Source organism: Corythoichthys intestinalis, chromosome 12, assembly GCF_030265065.1.
Source record: "Corythoichthys intestinalis isolate RoL2023-P3 chromosome 12, ASM3026506v1, whole genome shotgun sequence".
In the NCBI taxonomy this organism is placed as follows: domain Eukaryota; kingdom Metazoa; phylum Chordata; class Actinopteri; order Syngnathiformes; family Syngnathidae; genus Corythoichthys; species Corythoichthys intestinalis.
Genome location: NC_080406.1, coordinates 9623542 through 9642112, shown reverse-complemented (window position 1 = coordinate 9642112; position 18571 = coordinate 9623542). Strand labels below are relative to the sequence as shown.

General features: G+C 40.9%; 2 protein-coding genes across 6 annotated transcripts in view; one reads left to right on the top strand and one right to left on the bottom strand.

Annotated features, from left to right (window-relative positions):
- Positions 1–18571, top strand: part of LOC130926649 (rho guanine nucleotide exchange factor 7-like) — a 157711-nt gene that overhangs the window by 23391 nt on the left and 115749 nt on the right. The window lies entirely within an intron of this gene.
- Positions 1–18571, bottom strand: part of aff3 (AF4/FMR2 family, member 3) — an 82168-nt gene that overhangs the window by 18006 nt on the left and 45591 nt on the right. The window contains exons 9-10 of the mRNA XM_057851669.1: positions 7461–9200; positions 3481–3608 (exon numbers count right to left, since the gene is read on the bottom strand). Of these exons, the coding sequence (XP_057707652.1) occupies positions 3481–3608; positions 7461–9200 (1868 nt within the window). The remainder of the gene's footprint in view (positions 1–3480; positions 3609–7460; positions 9201–18571) is intronic.

Genomic DNA, 18571 nt, shown 5'->3' with positions numbered 1-18571 from the left:
TTTTTTAAAATAATCATGTTAAAATATTTGACGCAATTAACGCACATGACCCGCTCAAACAGATTAAAATGACAGCACAGTGCAATGCCAACTTGTTACTTGTGTTTTTTGGAGTTTTGTCGCCCTCTGCTGGCGCTTGGGTGTGACTGATTTTATGGGCTTAAGCACCCATGAGCATTGTGGAATTATTGACATCAACAATGGCGGGCTACTAGTTTATTTTTTGATTGAAAATCTTACAAATTTTATTAAAACAAAAACATTAAGAGGGGTTTTTTTATATAAAATTTCTATAACTTGTACTAACATTTATCTTTTAAGAACTCCAAGTCTTTCTATCCATGGATCGCTTTAACAGAATGTTAATAATGTTAATGCCATCTTGTTGATTTGTTGTTATAATAAACAAATACAGTACTTATGTACCGTATGTTGAATGTATATATCCATCTTGTGTCTTATCTTTCCATTCCAACAATAATTTACAGAAAAATATGGCATATTTTATAGATGGTTTGAGTTGCAATTAATTACGATTAATTACGATTAATTAATTTTTAAGCTATAAATAACTCGATTAAAAATTGTAATCGTTTGACAGCCCTAGTACATTCAAAACATTTTTTCAATTTAGGCCTTGTCGTGAGATTTATTTTTTTGCGGTGGTGTCAACCCGAGGCATTGAACAAGGTATTAAATATGTAGAAAACTTGTCATATCTTGCATATCTTGGAAGCAACATCTCAAATACTGGAGACGTAGAAAAAGGTACAGTTCAGACTCAGAAAAGCCGCAAGAGTCTTCCAGTGCCTCGGGGACATTTGGTTATCAAAATCTGTTAGTACGTCCACAAAGCTGTGCTTCTATATGTCAGCGGTCATCCCTACAGTGACGTACGCCTATGAGATGTGGATGAAAACAGCCAGGATCACCACCAAGCTGGATGTCTTCCACTAACGGTGCCTCAGATCCATCCTGAGGAGTTCATGAGAAGGGCAGGGGTAGCACCTCTGTCTGTCTCGGACAGGAGAAGGTGAATGTCTGGACACATACTCTGACTGCCAAGACAAAGACCCGCAAGTGTGGCAATGGACTGGGTGCCAGAAGGGGGAGGAAGAAGAAAGGACGGCCAATGAAGATGTGGAGACAAACAGCCGAGGAAGACCTAAGAGTCACTGGCAAGGAGGGCCGCCAGTGAACGGAACAAATGAAGGGAACTCGTCGCCCAATGTTTAAGGGGGAACGGGAGGAACTAAGTCTAAGTAAACCCTAGAGTAGTACTCCATACACTAACTGTAACACACGTTTTTGAAATTTGGCAAGAAGATGGGAAACCTGGTGAAAACCCCTATAAGAGCAGAAACAAACCAAAAGTGCACCCGAGCCAAAATTCAAACCTCTGAACTGTAGATGTTTTAAGTATTATTGTCAGCTATTTCTATTGATGAGCTTGTTAGTTTGCGCCGATGTACCTAAAGCTGTTGTTCGTGATTGTAAATATAGCCTATACAGTGATTCCTCGCTACTTTGTGCTTCAAACTTCGTGCTCTCAGTCAATCGAGGATTTTTTTTTCAATTAAAAAACAAACAAATAAATACAGATGAGTCGTCCAGAACCGATTACGTAGTCTCACTCTCGCTTCTGCTCTTTGTTGGTCAGGCAGTGCACTGGAGTTGCTTCTTAAAGTTAACGCTGATTGACAGACGTTTTATATTTGATCTTGCCACAGATGCTTGGAAGCCTAAGCTTCAAAGAGCAGCATGCCTCAATCATCGTTTAACTTGTTAAACACTTGCTGTGGCAACTCATTGTGTGTAAGTGAGCAGCTTGAGCGGATTTGAGAGGACTTACAAGAGAAGAAATTTTCTACTACTATTCTTGTTTAAAAATAATTTTGTGGGACAGTAAAATGTTTAAAACTTATCATAATTATTACATTTGAAGTGCCTAAAAAAACGTGAAAAACGAGGGATGCAAATAAGTATTTAGTCAACCACTAATTGTGCAAGTTCTCCCACTTGAAAATATTAGAGAGGCCTAAAATTGTCAACATGGGTAAACCTCAACCATGAGACTGAGAATGTGGGAAAAAAAACTGAAAATCACGTTGTATGATTTTTAAAGAATATTTGCAAATCATGGTGGAAAATAAGTATTTGGTCAATACCAAAAGTTCATCTCAATACTTTGTTATGTCCCCTTTGTTGGCAATATCAGAGGCCAAACATTTTCTGTAACTCTTCACAAGCTTTTCACAAACTGTTGCTGGTATTTTGGCCCATTCCTCAGTGCAGATCTCCTCTAGAGCAGTGATGTTTTGGGGCTGTCGTTGGGCAACACGGACTTTCAACTCCCTCCACAGATTTTCTATGGGGTTGAGATCTGGAGACTGGCTAGGCCCTTGCTGATGGAAGGAGAGTTTCACTCAAAATCTCTCGATACATGGTCCCATTCATTCTTTCCTTTACACAGATCAGTCGTCCTGGTCCCTTTGCAGAAAAACAGCCCCAACGCATGACGTTTCCACCCGCATGCTTCACAGTGGGTATGGTGTTCTTCGGATGCAATTCAGTATTCTTTCTCCTCCAAACACGAGAACCTGTGTTTCTACCAAAAAGTTCTATTTTGGTTTCATCTGACCATAACACATTCTCCCAGTCCTCTTCTGGATCATCCAAATGCTCTCTAGCGAACAGCAGACGAGCCTGGACGTGTACTTTCTTCAGCAGGGGGACATGTCTGGCAGTGCAGGATTTGAGTCGCCATTGTGTTACTGATAGTAGCCTTTGTTACTGTGGTCCCAGCTCTCTGTAGGTCATTCACTAGGTCCCCCCTTGTGGTTCTGAGATTTTTGCTCACCGTTCTTGTTATCGTTTTGACGCCACGGGGTGAGATCTTGCATCACGCCCCAGATCGAGGGAGATTATCAGTGGTCTTGTATGTCTCCCATTTCCTAATAATTGCTCCCACAGTTGATTTCTTTACACCAAGCGTTTTACCTATTGCAGATTCTGTCTTCCCAGCCTGGTGCAGGTCTACAATTTTGTCTCTGGTGTCCTTCGACAGCTCTTTGGTCTTGGCCTTAGTGGCGTTTGGAGTGTGACTGACTGAGATTTTGGACAGGTGTCTTTTATACCGATAATGAGTTAAAACAGGTGCCATTAATACAAGAAACGAGTGGAGCCTCGTTAGACCTCGTTAGAAGTTAGACCTCTTTGACAGCCAGAAATCTTGCTTGTTTGGCGGTGACCAAATACTTATTTTCCACTCTAATTTGGAAATAAATTCTTTAAAAATCAAACAATGTTATTTTCTGTTTTTTTCCCAAATTTTGTCTCTCATGGTTGAGGTTTACCCATGTTGACAATTACAGGCCTCGCTAATCTTTTCAAGTAGGAGAACTTGCACAATTGGTGGTTGACTAAATACTGATTTGCCCCACTGTATTTGGATTTGTTGTTTTTTAAGACAAAGCTTACCCATTATGAATGGTCTCAGTTGAAAAGCCGAGGTCAGCCGCATGTGCTGATGATTCTGTGCGACCACCAACGTCTTTTGCATGCGGTGTGTTCCGCTTGCTTTCTTTATGGGAGGCGCCATTCTCCATCTAATCACCCAAGTACACACAAACACAATTTCATGTTCAGGATTTGCTTTGCGACTCAGCTTGTCCTATGAGAGGTTATCATATGAAATCACTAAATTTTTTTGTTTTGTTGTTTTTTTTCTCAATGTAGAATAAAACAGGTCATGTGTTGGCCTTTTTTACAAGCAGTAGAACTACAGTATGAGATTTTTCTAAGACAATCATAAAAGGAAATGATTTATAATAGTGAAGAAGTTATTACTACATAGGGTTAAGCTTAGCCATTTTCTTCTTTATATTAAGAATTAAAAAACAAGTCAAACGCAAACAAATAAGCCTTTCACTTTATTATTTATAATTATTATTATCATGTTATTTTAAAATGGACACTAAAATGCATTGACAGAGCAGCAGGTGGTGCTGTAACCCCTAGAAATGGGATTAAGACAATTTGCAGACATGGTAACTAAATGAATGAGCGTAAATTGAGGAAAATGAAAAACAAAAAAAGTTGAAAAGTAACAGTAAAATTATGCCTAATCCTAACATTGTATATTTACTACCTCTAAACATGAAGGTTTTAGATTATGTATCATTCTGTTCTGGTTAACATTACAATGACCTCAAATTACATTGGGTTATATTGCTCATTTCCATAGGGATAGAAAACAATACTAATTGCTTGTGTGGACATACGCTTAAAGTGCATTTGACACTAGACAGCATGTTTATTTCATATTACACGTGGTATTTTATGCTCTTGATTGAAATCGACCGCTTGGAAGTGTGTGAAAGTAATCAATATATTTATTCAAGTTTTTGAATCCCGCGCCATTAAAATGAGTAGGGTTGAGGAAGAAGGCAGATGTGACATCAGAGAATGACATCATCTTCACCATACAGCTATACTATTGTATGCTGAAGGGCTGCAGATTCAGCTGACTTTGCAGATTCGTTTATTTTTCACGTCACGTCAAAATGTGCTTCAGGCTTTTGTTGCTACACCAGGGAGCGTGAGCCTTTTTGGCTTTCCAAAATATCCTGTTCACCGCGAAGAATGGGCAAAACTAGTCCCTCAGTCGAGGGACTATTGGACGGACGAGGGAGTAAGCTACGAGTTTTATATTATGTCAAATACTGGGATCATGGCACACGTTTTAATAAAGAGGTGAATTGTATTTTGTGGGCGACAATGCTTGACGTCGGCCAATGAAGCAGGCTGTGCTTGCATTCATCAGCTGGTTTGTCTGCTGCGTCCTCGGCTACAAGCACTCCCGCGGGACTGCTTGCCGGGGCCGCAGCAGGAGAATGACGAGCTGTAGTAGTCCGCTGAAAGTCTGTTGCCGCCAGAGGCTGGCTGATCGGTGAAGGTAATCACTCCCGCTGCCGTGTGTGACATGAGTCTGGATAGTTTTGTGTGATTTTTCGTATTTGAAAGGCGAGTAAGAGACTTGGAAGAGCCGCTCGGTTCAGTTAGCATGTAGCCTAGCTCTCACGCCTCCTGTTTTGTTTATGCTTTATCCTCCATCGCCGAGTCCGGCAGGGAAATGACGAGACGGACTAACTCCGGTGGCATAAAATACCATTCGGGAGGTTTAAGAAGTCAGCTGTGTTGACCATTATGCAGTAATTTAGCCCTGTCGTACTGAATAAATGCATTTTTTAATATTTCATGTTCCATTTGGCACAAGACTGTTATTTGTCATGACTATACAATTTATATAGCAATCAGGGAAAAATACCTATGTACAAAAAATATCCTGTAAAAATATTGGAGTAGAGTGATAAAAACAACTATGACATTTTGCAGTGTGCTCTAGTCATCCGCCTCGTATTTGTTGTCTCTGTCGCTTTTTTCGCTTCTGAATCTTCCTCCTCCAAATAGAACTCAAACATACATGGCTGTATGTCACCAGTGTTGTCAGTAACGCCTCACTAAGTAACGCGTTACTGACAACACTAAGCAACGCGTTACTGTAATCTGATTACTTTCTTCAGTAACGAGTAATCTAACGCGTTCATTTTTCCAGGCCAGTAATCCGATTAAAATTAGTTTCCTTGTGCCTGTGCGTTACTATTTTGTTTTTGCCTCATAATGTATGTAGAACGAAGAATACTGTAGTCATGTACGAAGAGCACTTCTCATCGGGGGTAAAAAAAAAAAAAACGGGTCACGTGTATTACGATGCTGTTTGAGGCTGTCTGCCACGGCGGTCAACAACATAGCATTCTGATGAGGCAGCGAGCCTAACAGTGAAAGGCAGGATATATATCGCAAATGGATGCCTTTGCTCACTGGAAATACAGCCATTACTTCACATTTCTGTCCAGTAAAGATGACAAAAATATCTCCGTGCGTTGCAAACTTTACGCTGGCTGAAAAAGACTGTCGGCCGCTTAAAACTCTACATCCAATTCAACAAGGAAGCACTTGGAATTACAGGACAACGCGACCAAACTCGAAAAAGCCTACAGGTACCAATACAGCCAGCACTTCTACAGTTTGTAACCAGCCTTTATGCACATTTTATTGTCAGTGTTTGTAACCATAGGCTGAGTTTTACTTTTGTGGGGCTGGGGGCAAAGCATATTGATGACTGAAAAAGTCAAAAGTTTGGACACACCTAAATATTTTTACGTTTTATATATTTTCCCTACTATTGTAAATCCTCTCTGAATACATCAAAACTATGAACGAACATGTGGAATGGCAAAAAAAAGTGAAAACACTGAAAACAGGTTTTATATTCTACATTCTTCAAAGTGTCCACCTTTGAGGTGTCGCCAAACTTTTGGCCAATACTGTATATATACAGTATATATATGAAACTTTTCGAGCTCAGTTGTTGGTTGCGTTTGAAAGCTTAGGTTTACAGAAATTCTAAATACCCATCTTGCCTCCACAGGTGTAGTTTTGGCTTAGCAAAGCAAAAGCTACTGTCTTAGGTGCTAGTCACATGATCTGCTCGAAAAATGATTTTGACCCATTATGAAATACGTTGTAGGATTCTTGTTCATTTCAATAATTTTTGTTGTTTGTTTTATTGCTTTACAACTTTTATAGACAATATTTTAACAGCTAGGTCTTTACTTTAAAGGGGAAGTTCAGAAAAGTTCAGAATTTTTGACATTAGGCTTTATCTTGGAGTAAGTGGGGGTTTATTTAGTCGTTGGAGTTGATCTGAACAAATTCCGTACAGTTTGTCAGTTATTTGTTAGCTTCAGGGCTCCGGGGTGGCTAAGCTAGCGCGAGTCAATGGTGGTTGAAATCAACTCCATCGACTAATTAAACCCCCGCGAACTCAAAGATTAAGCCTTATGTGAAAGATTCAATTACATGTGATGACATTTTTTGTTGTCATTTTTATGTTGAGGCCGCAAAAGGAGAAAAATGGGTAAAAAGTAACTGACAAGTTACTTTTAAAGTAACTTAGTTACTTTGATAATAAAGTAATTGGTAAAGTAACTACCGTAGATTACTTTTTTGAGGTGTAATCAGTAATTAAATTACTTTTTTAAGTAATCTGCGACAACACTGTATGTCACATACTTCTTCTGAATCAATAATATCGTTCGAAAAATCCACACTTGAACCAGAATCGCTGAAAAACTCTTCCTCCTCCATTGGGCTCAATGCTAAATCTGCTGAAACTGCTCATTTCTGACATCATCATCAAGATGGAAGCGCCAGAGCACTATAATGGCAGGAGGGGCTAAACAGCAGATTTAAAGACTCATTTCTCGTCATTTGCGCTTTGCCAAATTTTTGTATGTCGTTGAATTATCTCAAAATGTGATTTTAATTCCAATAATAATGTTATTCAAGATCTTGTTTGTCATGTCATTTGCACTTTAAAGAGAGCAAACATGTACCTTGCGTTTTCTTTTGCTGTCTTTGGAGACAGTATCTGGCATATAAAGATGCTTCATAGCCTCCGTTTGCGAATCCTTTCTTGTCAAAGAAGAAGAGTTAGTGCCGTTAACTGTGAAATTAACATCCGTGTCCGGGACTCTGTTGAGCAGACAGAGGTCTATATGGACCACCAGGTTTCTAAGACCGCGTTGGGAAGGCGCTGAAGCCTTCTCGCTTCGCCCGAACGGGACAAGGGTGAAGAGTTTTTGCCTAGTCCCACTTGGCTGCCCTTTTGCCGGACTCTCTGAGCTCGTTCCTCTGGACTTGTTGGCATCGGATCTACCTGAGCTGTGTTGGCCTTTCTTGCGGAGTCTCTGGAGTGAAGTGGAGTCTGCCGGAACCTTGGCAACTTGAGGCTGATATTCTGAATCGGAATTGGACAAAGCAGAGGACGAGGGCGACTGTCTTTGAGGAAGAGGGCTGAGTGAAGACGAAGAGTCTCGTTGAGTCCTCTCTTTCTCAGGTCTTCTTTGGAGGTGTGTGCTTTTTTGATGACGGTGTCGCTCTTTGGACTGGACTGTTTGGTGTTTTTCACGAGGCCTACTCTTCTGCCTCTCGACAACTACCACCTCCTCTACCTCCTCTTCTGCAGAACTCTCGATCCAGCGACGTCTCAGGAGCTGCTCCTCCGCCAGCCTCCTGTCTTCCTTCGACTGCCCTTCCCGGTGTCTATCTCCCCTTCTTTTGTCTTTCCTCCCCTCGGATTCGGGGTTAGGAACTACCTCACATTTTCTGGCCTGGGACTGTTTATGTGATGTTTTTGAAGGATTAACATTAACAGCACTCGACTTGGCCAACAGATGAAGGTTCTGACTTAGTCTCGAGTGATTATTACTGGCAGCCTTAGCGCTCGAATCTTGACCGACACGGGTTTCACAGCCAGTTGGAAGCTGGTGCTTTGTTCTCGTGGAACCGTGTTGGGAACTGTGTTGAGCTAGAGGTCGAGTCTTGTGGTTAGAGCTGTGGCCAGGTCGGCCTCCTTGGATCTGCTCGAAATGTGATGTGTGTTTGGCTGGCTTTTTAGTGCCTGGATGGGAATTGTTCTGTGGCCTGCGACTGTCACTGGAGTTTAAAACGGCTTTGGATTTGTTTTGTCTGTAGTCCCTGTTTTCTGTGGGCCTCGCTTCGGGCCTGCGCGGATGAGGGGGAGGCTCTGTGCTATTTATGTGCTTGGTTTTGGCATCGGCGTTAGACAATGGGCCTATCCGTGACTTTACTTTTGTCCTGTGATGCGGTTTTGCCGCGTACAGATGACTCTGAACCTCAGTGGAGTGGTAACTCTGCAAACGGGATAAAGTGGGGCTTCCTAAAGGTGCTCTCTGAATTGACTCCAAGCAATGACGTGTACTTGGGCTCCTGGACGGACTTGGGAAAACGCTTGGAACCGGACTCAGTAAGGCACTGTACCTGCTATTGCTCGGACTCGGGCAGGTGCTAGAGAGCGGGCTGGGACAGAAGCCGTAATCGGGACTGTTAGGTCTGTGGCTCAACTGCAGGCTGTGAATAGGGCTTTGGCTAGGGCTGTATTCGTGATTGCTGTCCCAGCATCTTGCCGGAGATGGTGCTCGTAGTGTGCGTGGAGAGGTTGGGTTTCCAGGAATGCTCAGGGTGGGATAATGGTCACTTGGAGCTCTTTTTTTCTTGGCCTTATTCAACCACTTATCCAATTGCCACCGGGCAGCTGTGGGATGATCAGTCTGCTAAAACGATTAAAGAAAAAAAAATGTAACATTAGGGTATAGCTCATTTAAAACCTACAATAAACATTATTACATAGAAAATCTGAACTCGATTCAGTCCTGGGAAAATTTCGAGTTAATCACAGCTTAAAAATTAATTAATCGTAATTAATGGCAATTCAAGCCATCTATAAAATATGCCATATTTTTCTGTAAATTATTGTTGGAATGGAAAGATAAGACAAGACGGATATATACATTCAATATACTGTAAGTAAGTACTGTATTTGTTTATTATAACAATAAATCTACAAGATGGCATTAACATTATAAACATTCTTTCTGTGAAAGGGATCCATGGATAGAAAGACTTGTAATTCTTAAAAGATAAATGTGAGAACAAGTTATAGTAATTTTAATAGTTTGTATATTGTGACTAAATATTGCCATCTAGTGTATTTGTTGAGCTAAATGAAATGAATAGAGTTTGACCAAGTATTATTTTGCATAGCTATTTTAATTGGGGATGCCAGTTGTCTTTGCATTGAGCACTTTTCTCTTTTGTGAACCAATCGATCGGGTCCGATCACGCCATTTTCAAAGTATCGGAATCGGCAAAAAAATATCGTCCATGCCTGTTTTTTAATATATATACTGTATATATTTTTAAATTGTTTTCTAATTGTATTTACCGTTACAGACATAATATGTTACACTCATCCAGAGTCTTTAGTTTAGGCTTAAGGTAGGGTTATCAAATTTATCCCGATAATGGCGGTAATTAATTTTTTAGAAAATGTATCACATTAAAATATTTAACGCAATTAATGCATGCGCTGCTCAACCCACTCACGCAGTGTCGCGCTCATTCTGTAATGGCGCCGTTTTACCTATATAGAGAGATAAAAGGCAGCGTAAAATGAGTAGTGTGAATTTTGGCAGCCTTTGGAGCCTTTTTTTATTTGGCTAAAGCCTTACAATCCCTCTCCCTACGATTAAAAATATCATGGGAAGCAATGTGGGGAAGCAAGGTAGTAATTGATCTTTTTCTTAACCCTTATGGTATTTCCCAACGCAGAGAAGATATATCAATTGGTAGCTCTACGCACAGTCATGGTTCCACTTCCCATCATGCAGTTGGGCATGGCTACAGTATCATTTATTGAAAGCTCAACAAATACACTAGATGGCAATATTTAATCACAATATACAAAGTCACAAGTCTTTCTATCCATGGATCCCTCTCACAGAAAGAATGTTAATAATGTAAATGCCATCTTGTGGATTTATTGTCATAATAAACAAATACAGTACTTATGTACTGTATGTTGAATGTATATATTCATCCGTGTTTTATTCATTTTTTTCTTAATGCATTGCCAAAATGTATATGATCGGAAAAAATTATCGGGAATGATTGGAATTGAATCGGGAGCAAAAAAAAGCAATCGGATCGGGAAATATCGGGATCGGCAGATACTCAAACTAAAATGATCGGGATCGGATCGCGAGCAAAAAAACATGATCAGAACAACCCTAATTTTTTTTTTTTTTGAGAGGTAGATAGGGATATTTTTTTTGTTGTGCTTTCAGTAAATGATATTGTAGCGACTTAACTGTTCTTAACTGCCCAAAAGCATGATGGGAAGTTGTGCAACCATGACTGTCAGTGGTGGCTGCAAATTGTATATCTTCTCTGTGTTGTCTTCAATACATGGTGTAAAGAAAATGATCATCTCCAGTCATTCTTCTCCACATCACCCACCACAGTACATATAATTTTATGGTGAAAGAGATGCCAAAGTTAATACTAATGAATAGCGCGTTTCCAATGAATGCCTGTATCCACTCCACTCGGTGGTCTCTCCCTCTTAGCTCTCAACATACATAAAACGGCGCCATTTTAGTCAGTTCACGGCAATGTGTGAGTGGGTCGTTCCGCGCATGCGTTAACTGCGTTAAATACTTTAACGTGATTAATCCCAAATAATTAATTACCGCCCGTTAACGCGATAATTTTGACAGCCCTATCAAAAACATAATTTAAGTGTTTTATTTACCAATACTAAGAAATGACATACACCTCAAACATTATGCACAGCAATAAAACATTCCAAATCAGCTTGCTGCCTAGTACTAGCATCACAGTGAGTATTTGTAGTTAAAGCAATATACTGGACTGTCTCAGAAAATTAGAATACACAATATTCTAATTTTCTGAGACAGTCCTGTATATTGTTCTATGTAAAGGACGTCAGCCAAGGTCGGCCCCCCACATTTTTACCACGCCAAATCTGGTCCCCTTTGCAAAAAGTTTGGACACCCCTGCTTTAAATGGTGGATTAATGTACAGGACTGTCTCAGAAAATTAGAATATTGTGTATTCTAATTTTCTGAGACAGTCCAGTATGGCGGAAAACACAGACCTACAATAAACATTATTACATAGAAAATCTGAACCAGATTCAGTCCTGGGAAAATCAAATACATAATTTAAGTGTTTTATTTACCAATACTAAGAAATGACATACACCTCAAACATTATGCACAGCAATAGAACATTCCAAACCAGCTTTCTGCCTAGTACTGGCATCACAGTGAGTATTTGTAGTTAAAGCAATATATGGCGGAAAACACAGACAAGACTGAAAAAGCAGTTTCTGCTCTTGCAACCCTCTATAAAATAAACTGCTGTATTTTAAGCCAAAAGAACTGTTGTGTTTGATAGAACAATATGTTTATATGCTGCCATAGCAGATTCATGGCCCATTAAGCCCCCAAACTATTTTTAATTTGCCCCTTTTACCCTGGAAACCCCCGTTTACAGACGTCGCGTAACCGCTTTTGTTTCAACCCAGTCATAAAATGAAGGTCAGTAATTATATTTATTATTCAAAATGTCTGTCACTTTTAGCTTAGAACCATTAATTGATATCTGTTATTTCGTTAAAAAAAAAAAAAAAAAAAAAAAAACGACTTTAAATAAATTATTCACTCGCATATTTTAAACCTTTAAACAAATTACGTCAGAATGAAAAAATTGGTGTCTGTAAAAAAGTCAGGGATATCTGCCTCATAACTATTGCTTAATTGTTTTTTTTTTGTGTTACTTTTGCCATTTCCCCGATATTTTAGATGATACTGTAAATAATCGAAATCGGAACAGCATCCCGGTCCTGAATCTTATACCGGAACTGCGTTCTGGCTCTGAATCTTATACCGGAACTGGGTTCCTGACTGTTCTGACCCACTTTCACCCCTGCATAAATGTTTGATAAAATAATTAGGGCTGTCAAAATTATCGCGTTAACGGGCGGTAATTAATTTCTTTAATTAATCACGTTAAAATATTTAACGCAATTAACACACAAATGCCCCGCTCAAACAGATTAAAAGGACAACACAGTGAAAGGTGTACTTGTTGTGTTTTTCGGAGTTTTGCCACCCTCTGCTGGCGCTTGGGTGCGACTGATTTTATAGGCTTCAGCACCCATGAGCATTGTGTAAGTAATTATTGACATCAACAATAACGGGCTACTAGTTTATTTTTTGATTGAAATTTTTACAAATTTTATATAAACGAATACATGAAGACGGGTTTTAATATAAAATTTCTATAACTTGTACGAACATTTATCTTTTAAGAACTACAAGTCTTTCTATCCATGGATCGCTTTAACAGAATGTTAATAATGGTAATGCCATCTTGTTGATTTATTGTTATAATAAAGAAATACAGTACTTATGTACCGTATGTTGAATGTATATATATCCATCTTGTGTCTTATCTTTCCATTCCAACAATAATTTACAGAAATATATGGCGTATTTTATAATGGTAAATGGTGTTATACTTATATAGCGCTTTTCCACCTTTCAAGGCGCTCAAAGCGCTTTACACTATCTCACTATTATAGATGGTTTGAATTGCGATTAATTGCGATTAATTAATTTTTAAGCTGTAATTAACCCGATTAAAAATTTTTATCGTTTGACACCCCTAAAAATAATATTTTAACAGTTATCCATCCATTTTCTACAGCGCTTCTCTAATTTAAGGTGGCATCTAACCTTGAGTCAATCCCAGGTGACTTTTTGGGGTAAGAGGCTGTCTGCACGTGGACTCATTGGCAACAAATTGTAAAATAAAGTACTCATACATGGCTCACGTCACATAATTTTTAACTGACATCCCCATCTTAAATCGATAAAATAGCCAAATTCATTATTAAGACTAGTGACTAGAATCTTACTGCACTGTTTGAATCTCTTCTTGAGCTTCTCATTTTTTTTATGCTCACTGAACTGAGGTTTCACATGACATTGCTGGGCAACCTTAGAGAAATATTTTCCTGAATGATCTAGCTAAATTCCTTTTTTTTTTTTAAACTGACATAATATCCTATGACCTATTTACTGAACAGATGGAAATATTGCTTCTTTAGTGTTTGCTAAGGACATGTCCAGTAAATAATATCCAATGAGATTTAAACTCAAGAGCCCAGAGTGCTAACCATTACATCATCGAACCGCAGCATAATTTCTAAATATTCTCATTGCTTTTCCTCACACTCACATATGGACCGTTAGCTACAACTTCTGTCTAATACTGTCAAATAACTCACTGTTTACCCAACAAATGAGTGACATGGCAAGCATATTATGAGTGAATATGGGCGAGAAGGAGTTTTAAGCAAAATACTTACAGCTGCGGCGCAAACTTCCCCCTTGCCCCCGTCTTTCGCCTTCTCCCTTCCTTCTGGCTGCCGAGCAGCAGTGCTAAATTAAACCTCCACTCTTCAAGTCAAACAGCGAACCCGCCTCCTCCCTGCCACATCCCTCGACCTCTTTCCAGGGAAGACACTACATCTCTTGTACCGTTCTGACTCTCCTCCCCTTTTTTTCTTCTGGCCCTTCCTACCTCATTCGTACCTGTAACTCTGGACGCGCTCCTTGAAAAGATCCAACCCCCGTCTCTTCCTTTCAGAGACACCCGGCGTAAATGAAAAACACATGGTCTACCACCCGCCCCCCCTTCCTCCAAGCACCCACAGCTTCACATAAACTCCACTCCCCATTTTTCGCAATAGAGGCCCAATGTGGTACATGCTTGTACATCTACAGGGACTTGCTTTCATGAAAGAGGAGCAGGTTGCCCCCTTCGTCCCCCCCACATACCATGCAGCCCACCACTCTCCACAGGAGCCCAACTATACCATACTTAACACATCAACACTAGCCATGTAATTTGAACCCTTGGAACAGGAACGATTCAGATAGATTTTGTCCTTAAAAAAAAAAAAAAAAAAAAATACAAAAGATTATCTAAAATTTGAAAACAAATGCAAAACATGAAGTAGTGAATCTGTAATTATTCAAAATTTTTATTACTTTTCTTTTCAAAAACTAATGTTTGCATATACTGTACTGTATGTGTAACTGGCTCTGAATCACGCCGGCAATTCGTCCCCCTTGACCAGGTCAAGACTTGAATCTGCGCCGCCAAGCATGAAATGAGATCACGTAAAAACTAGGCTAGCAGCTCCAGCCGTTAGCGCTCTTTCTTGAAGGCCTCGGGCGGGAGGTTTCCACAACATGCACTGAACTTGGTTGCACCCATTAAACTCACCCCCCGAAACCTTACCTCCCAATCCGGGTCATGGCACCAAGTAACCCGTCTGAAAACGCACCAGCGGCTCGATCCATTCCCCTCGACCAAGTCAGGACTCAATCCCGCACCGCTAAGCACAGCCAGCATAGTAACCACAAGGCTAAAAGCCAAGGCTAGCAGCTCCGGCCGCTAGCACCCTCTCTTGAAGGCATCGGGAGAAAGGTTTCCACAGCATGCACCATACCTGCTTGCACCCCATACACTCACCTTCGAAACGTTCACTGCCGATCCGAGACACGGCACCAAGTAACCGGTCTGAAACCGTGCTGTTGACGCGATTCATCCCCCTCGACTAGGTTAGGACCCGAACCCGCACTGCTAAGCAAGGCCAGCGTGGCAGAAGAGCACAGTAACCATGAGGCTAAAAGCCCAGGTTAGCAGCTCTAGCTGCTAGTGCCCTCTCTTGAAGGCATCGAGGGGGAGGTTTCCACACCATGCACCGTACCTGCTTGCAATTTTTACGCTCACCCCCGAAACCTTCACTGGCAATCCGGGTCATGGCACCAAGTAACCGGTCTGAAAACGCACCAACGGCTTGATCCATTCCCCTCGACCAAGTCAGGACTCAATCCCGCACCACTAAGCACAGCCAGCGTGGCGGAAGAGTACAGTAACCACAAGGCTAAAAGCCAAGGCTAGCAGCTCCAGCCGCTAGCGCCCTCTCTTGAAGGCATCGGGAGAAAGGTTTCCACAGCATGCACCATACCTGCTTGCACCTGTTCCTGATGATCCGAGTTATGGTATCGCGGCGGCGATGCAATCCATACCCCTCGACCAGGTCAGGACTCGATCCCACACCACTAAGCACAGCCAGCGCGGCGGAAGAGCACAGTAACCATGAGGCTAAAAGCCCCGGCTAGCAGCTCCAGCCGCTAGTGCCATCTTTTAAAGGCATCGGGAGGGAAGTTTCCACAGCACGGACCGTGCCTGCTTGCACCTGTTCCTGATGAGCCGAATCACGGCACCAAGTCACCAGTCTAAAACCAGGTCAGGACTCGATCCCACACCACTAAGCACAGCCAGCACGGCAGAAGAGCACAGTAACCCTGTGGCTAAAAGCCCAGGCTTGTGGCTCCAGCCACTAGCGCCTTCTCTTGAAGGCATCGGGAAGGATGTTTCCACAGCATGCACCATACCTGCTTGCACCCCTTACACTCACCCCCGAAAACTTCACTGCTGATCCGAGTCACGGCACCAAGTAACTGCCCCACCCCCCCTCCCAGAGGCGTAGCAAGGCTTCCCGGGGGCCCCAGGCAACAAGCAAGATGGGGCTCTTTGAGCGTGTGCAAGTAAGGGGGACAGTTGGACTTGGAGCAATAGAAGAAAGAGTAGCAACACAAAAATACCACCATCGGATGGTGGTGGATTGTGTGAAATCAGTAGTCAGATTGGCCCTACGACCCACCAAATTCAAATTATTCCGTAAAAACCACTGATTGGTGGACTACCGACCGAAATGAGTATTAAATTTGCTAATAAAATTGTTTAGGATTATTTTAGATGCACATATGTTATATTTTTCTTATCGAGTATTCAACGAGGAATACGATAGGCCCATTAATAGACGTTTTGGGGAAAAAAATCACCATTCCTTTAAGTAGTCACATGAATAATGAGGTGGCCTGTGAAAATCAACGTTAAACAACTCGGCAAGGACTTTCCAGAGAGTACTTGGAGAGTCACTCTTTAAACAGTCTTGTGGTATTAAGGTCATTGGACTTTCTTAAACATGTATAATCTACATGACATGTTTAGTGCTGATTGGGATTGATAACAGAATTGTTAGATAATCTGTCAAACGATTCCATGGTATTGATACACTCCCTACACTTGTTGCTGCGACAGTGCAGTAAAGATGTGTGTGCTAAATCTGTTGGCCCTATGGGGGCCCCTGCTGGCCCTAGGCAATTGCCTGGTTTGCCTAATGGGACGTGACGCCTCTGCTCCCACCCCCGAAACCTTCACAGCCTATCCAAATCACGGCATCAAGTAGCCGGTCTGAGACCACGCTGGCGACACGATCCGTCCCACTCGATCTGGTCAGGACTCAAATCCGCCAAGCGCGGCCAGCGTGGCAGGACGGTCACAATACCGTTTTGGCCCGAATTTAAGACGGCCCTGATTATAATAAGACTCTTTTTCACGACTGAAGTTTGAAAAAAGACTTTTTGAACACCAAATTATTTTTATACAGAAAATAATTACAGTACATCTGAAACAAATGATTATAACAATATATTTGAGAGAAAAAGCATGTTATTTTGCCTCATTCAAATCTTAATATCTGAACATTTAAATATGTAAACTAAAGTACAATCACATTCGTAAATGAATGGCTTCTGGTTTTTGAAATGTAAATAAACTAATCTATTGTGATAAAACAATAAAATTGCAATAACTGCATCAACCATCAAAGTGAACTGTACTGTAACTGTCACTGTAGTCTTGAAACAAAACTGAATTAGGAAAAACAGTGCAATAAAATAATGCAAACTGGTTAAACTTGAGAGTAGCTGAGATCTGTCATGACGTAACATTACTCAAGTTCAGCATTCGCGTCAATAATATCTGGCGCCATCTAGCGTCATGAATGGGTATAATGTCTAAACCTCGAATATAAGACGACCCCCACTTTTTCAGTTTATTTCAATGCAAAAAACACTGTCTTATATTCGGGCCAATATGGTAATCACTCGGCTAAAATCCCAGGCTAACAGCTCCAGGCGCTAGCGCCCTCTCTTGAAAGCATTGGGACTGATGTTTCTACAGCATGCGCCGTACCTGCTTTCGCCTGTTACATATGACCAGAGGTGGGTAGAGTAGCCAAAATTTTTACTCAAGTTAGAGTAAAATAATATTGCTCAAGTAATCAAGTACAAGTTTAAAAAACTATGTGAAAAGAATACAGTAATTTTCGCACTATAAGGCGCACCTGACTATAAGCCGCCACCCACCAAATGTGACATGAAAATGGCATTTGTTCATAGATAAGCCACACTGGACTATAAGCCGCAGCTGTCCTCACTGTATTATGGGATATTTACAGCAAAAGATATTAGCCGGTAACACTTCATTAGACAGCAGCATCATATGATGGTCAGAAGACCAAATGAACCACCATGAAGCTTTTAACTAATTAGCTGCAAAGCTTCATTGCTTCAAGAATTTTCATTTGGCCATCACTGCTTCCTTGGGGGACACAGTCAACCTTTAATGGCACATGCTGTCAACACTGTTGTTGTCCATCATGCCCCCTAGCATGCATTGCAGCGCAACAGATGTAAATAATAATCAAAATTCATGTTCTTTGCTAATTATTTATTCAGTTACTGTTCCTGTTTGTTTAAATAATTTCTAGTTGCGGTATTTGCTAACACTTTATTTGACAGTGGCGCCATAAGACTGTCATTAGACAATTAGACATAATTATGAAATGACACTGTCATGAGCATTAACGAATGCTTATAACAGTTATCATTCAGTTTTATTCAGCAAATGATCTCACTTTTGAATGGATGTAAAAGATCCGAGCTGGACGTAAATGGAGTTGGTAACATAATTGGCTGGATGACACTTAATGAAATCTGTCATAAGCATTCAGTAATGCCCATGATAGTGTGATGTCATAATTATGATGGTCTTATGACAGTCTTATGATGCCGCTGTCAAATAAAGTGTTAGCAAGTACCATACCAAGCAATGAATGAAACAACAGGAACAG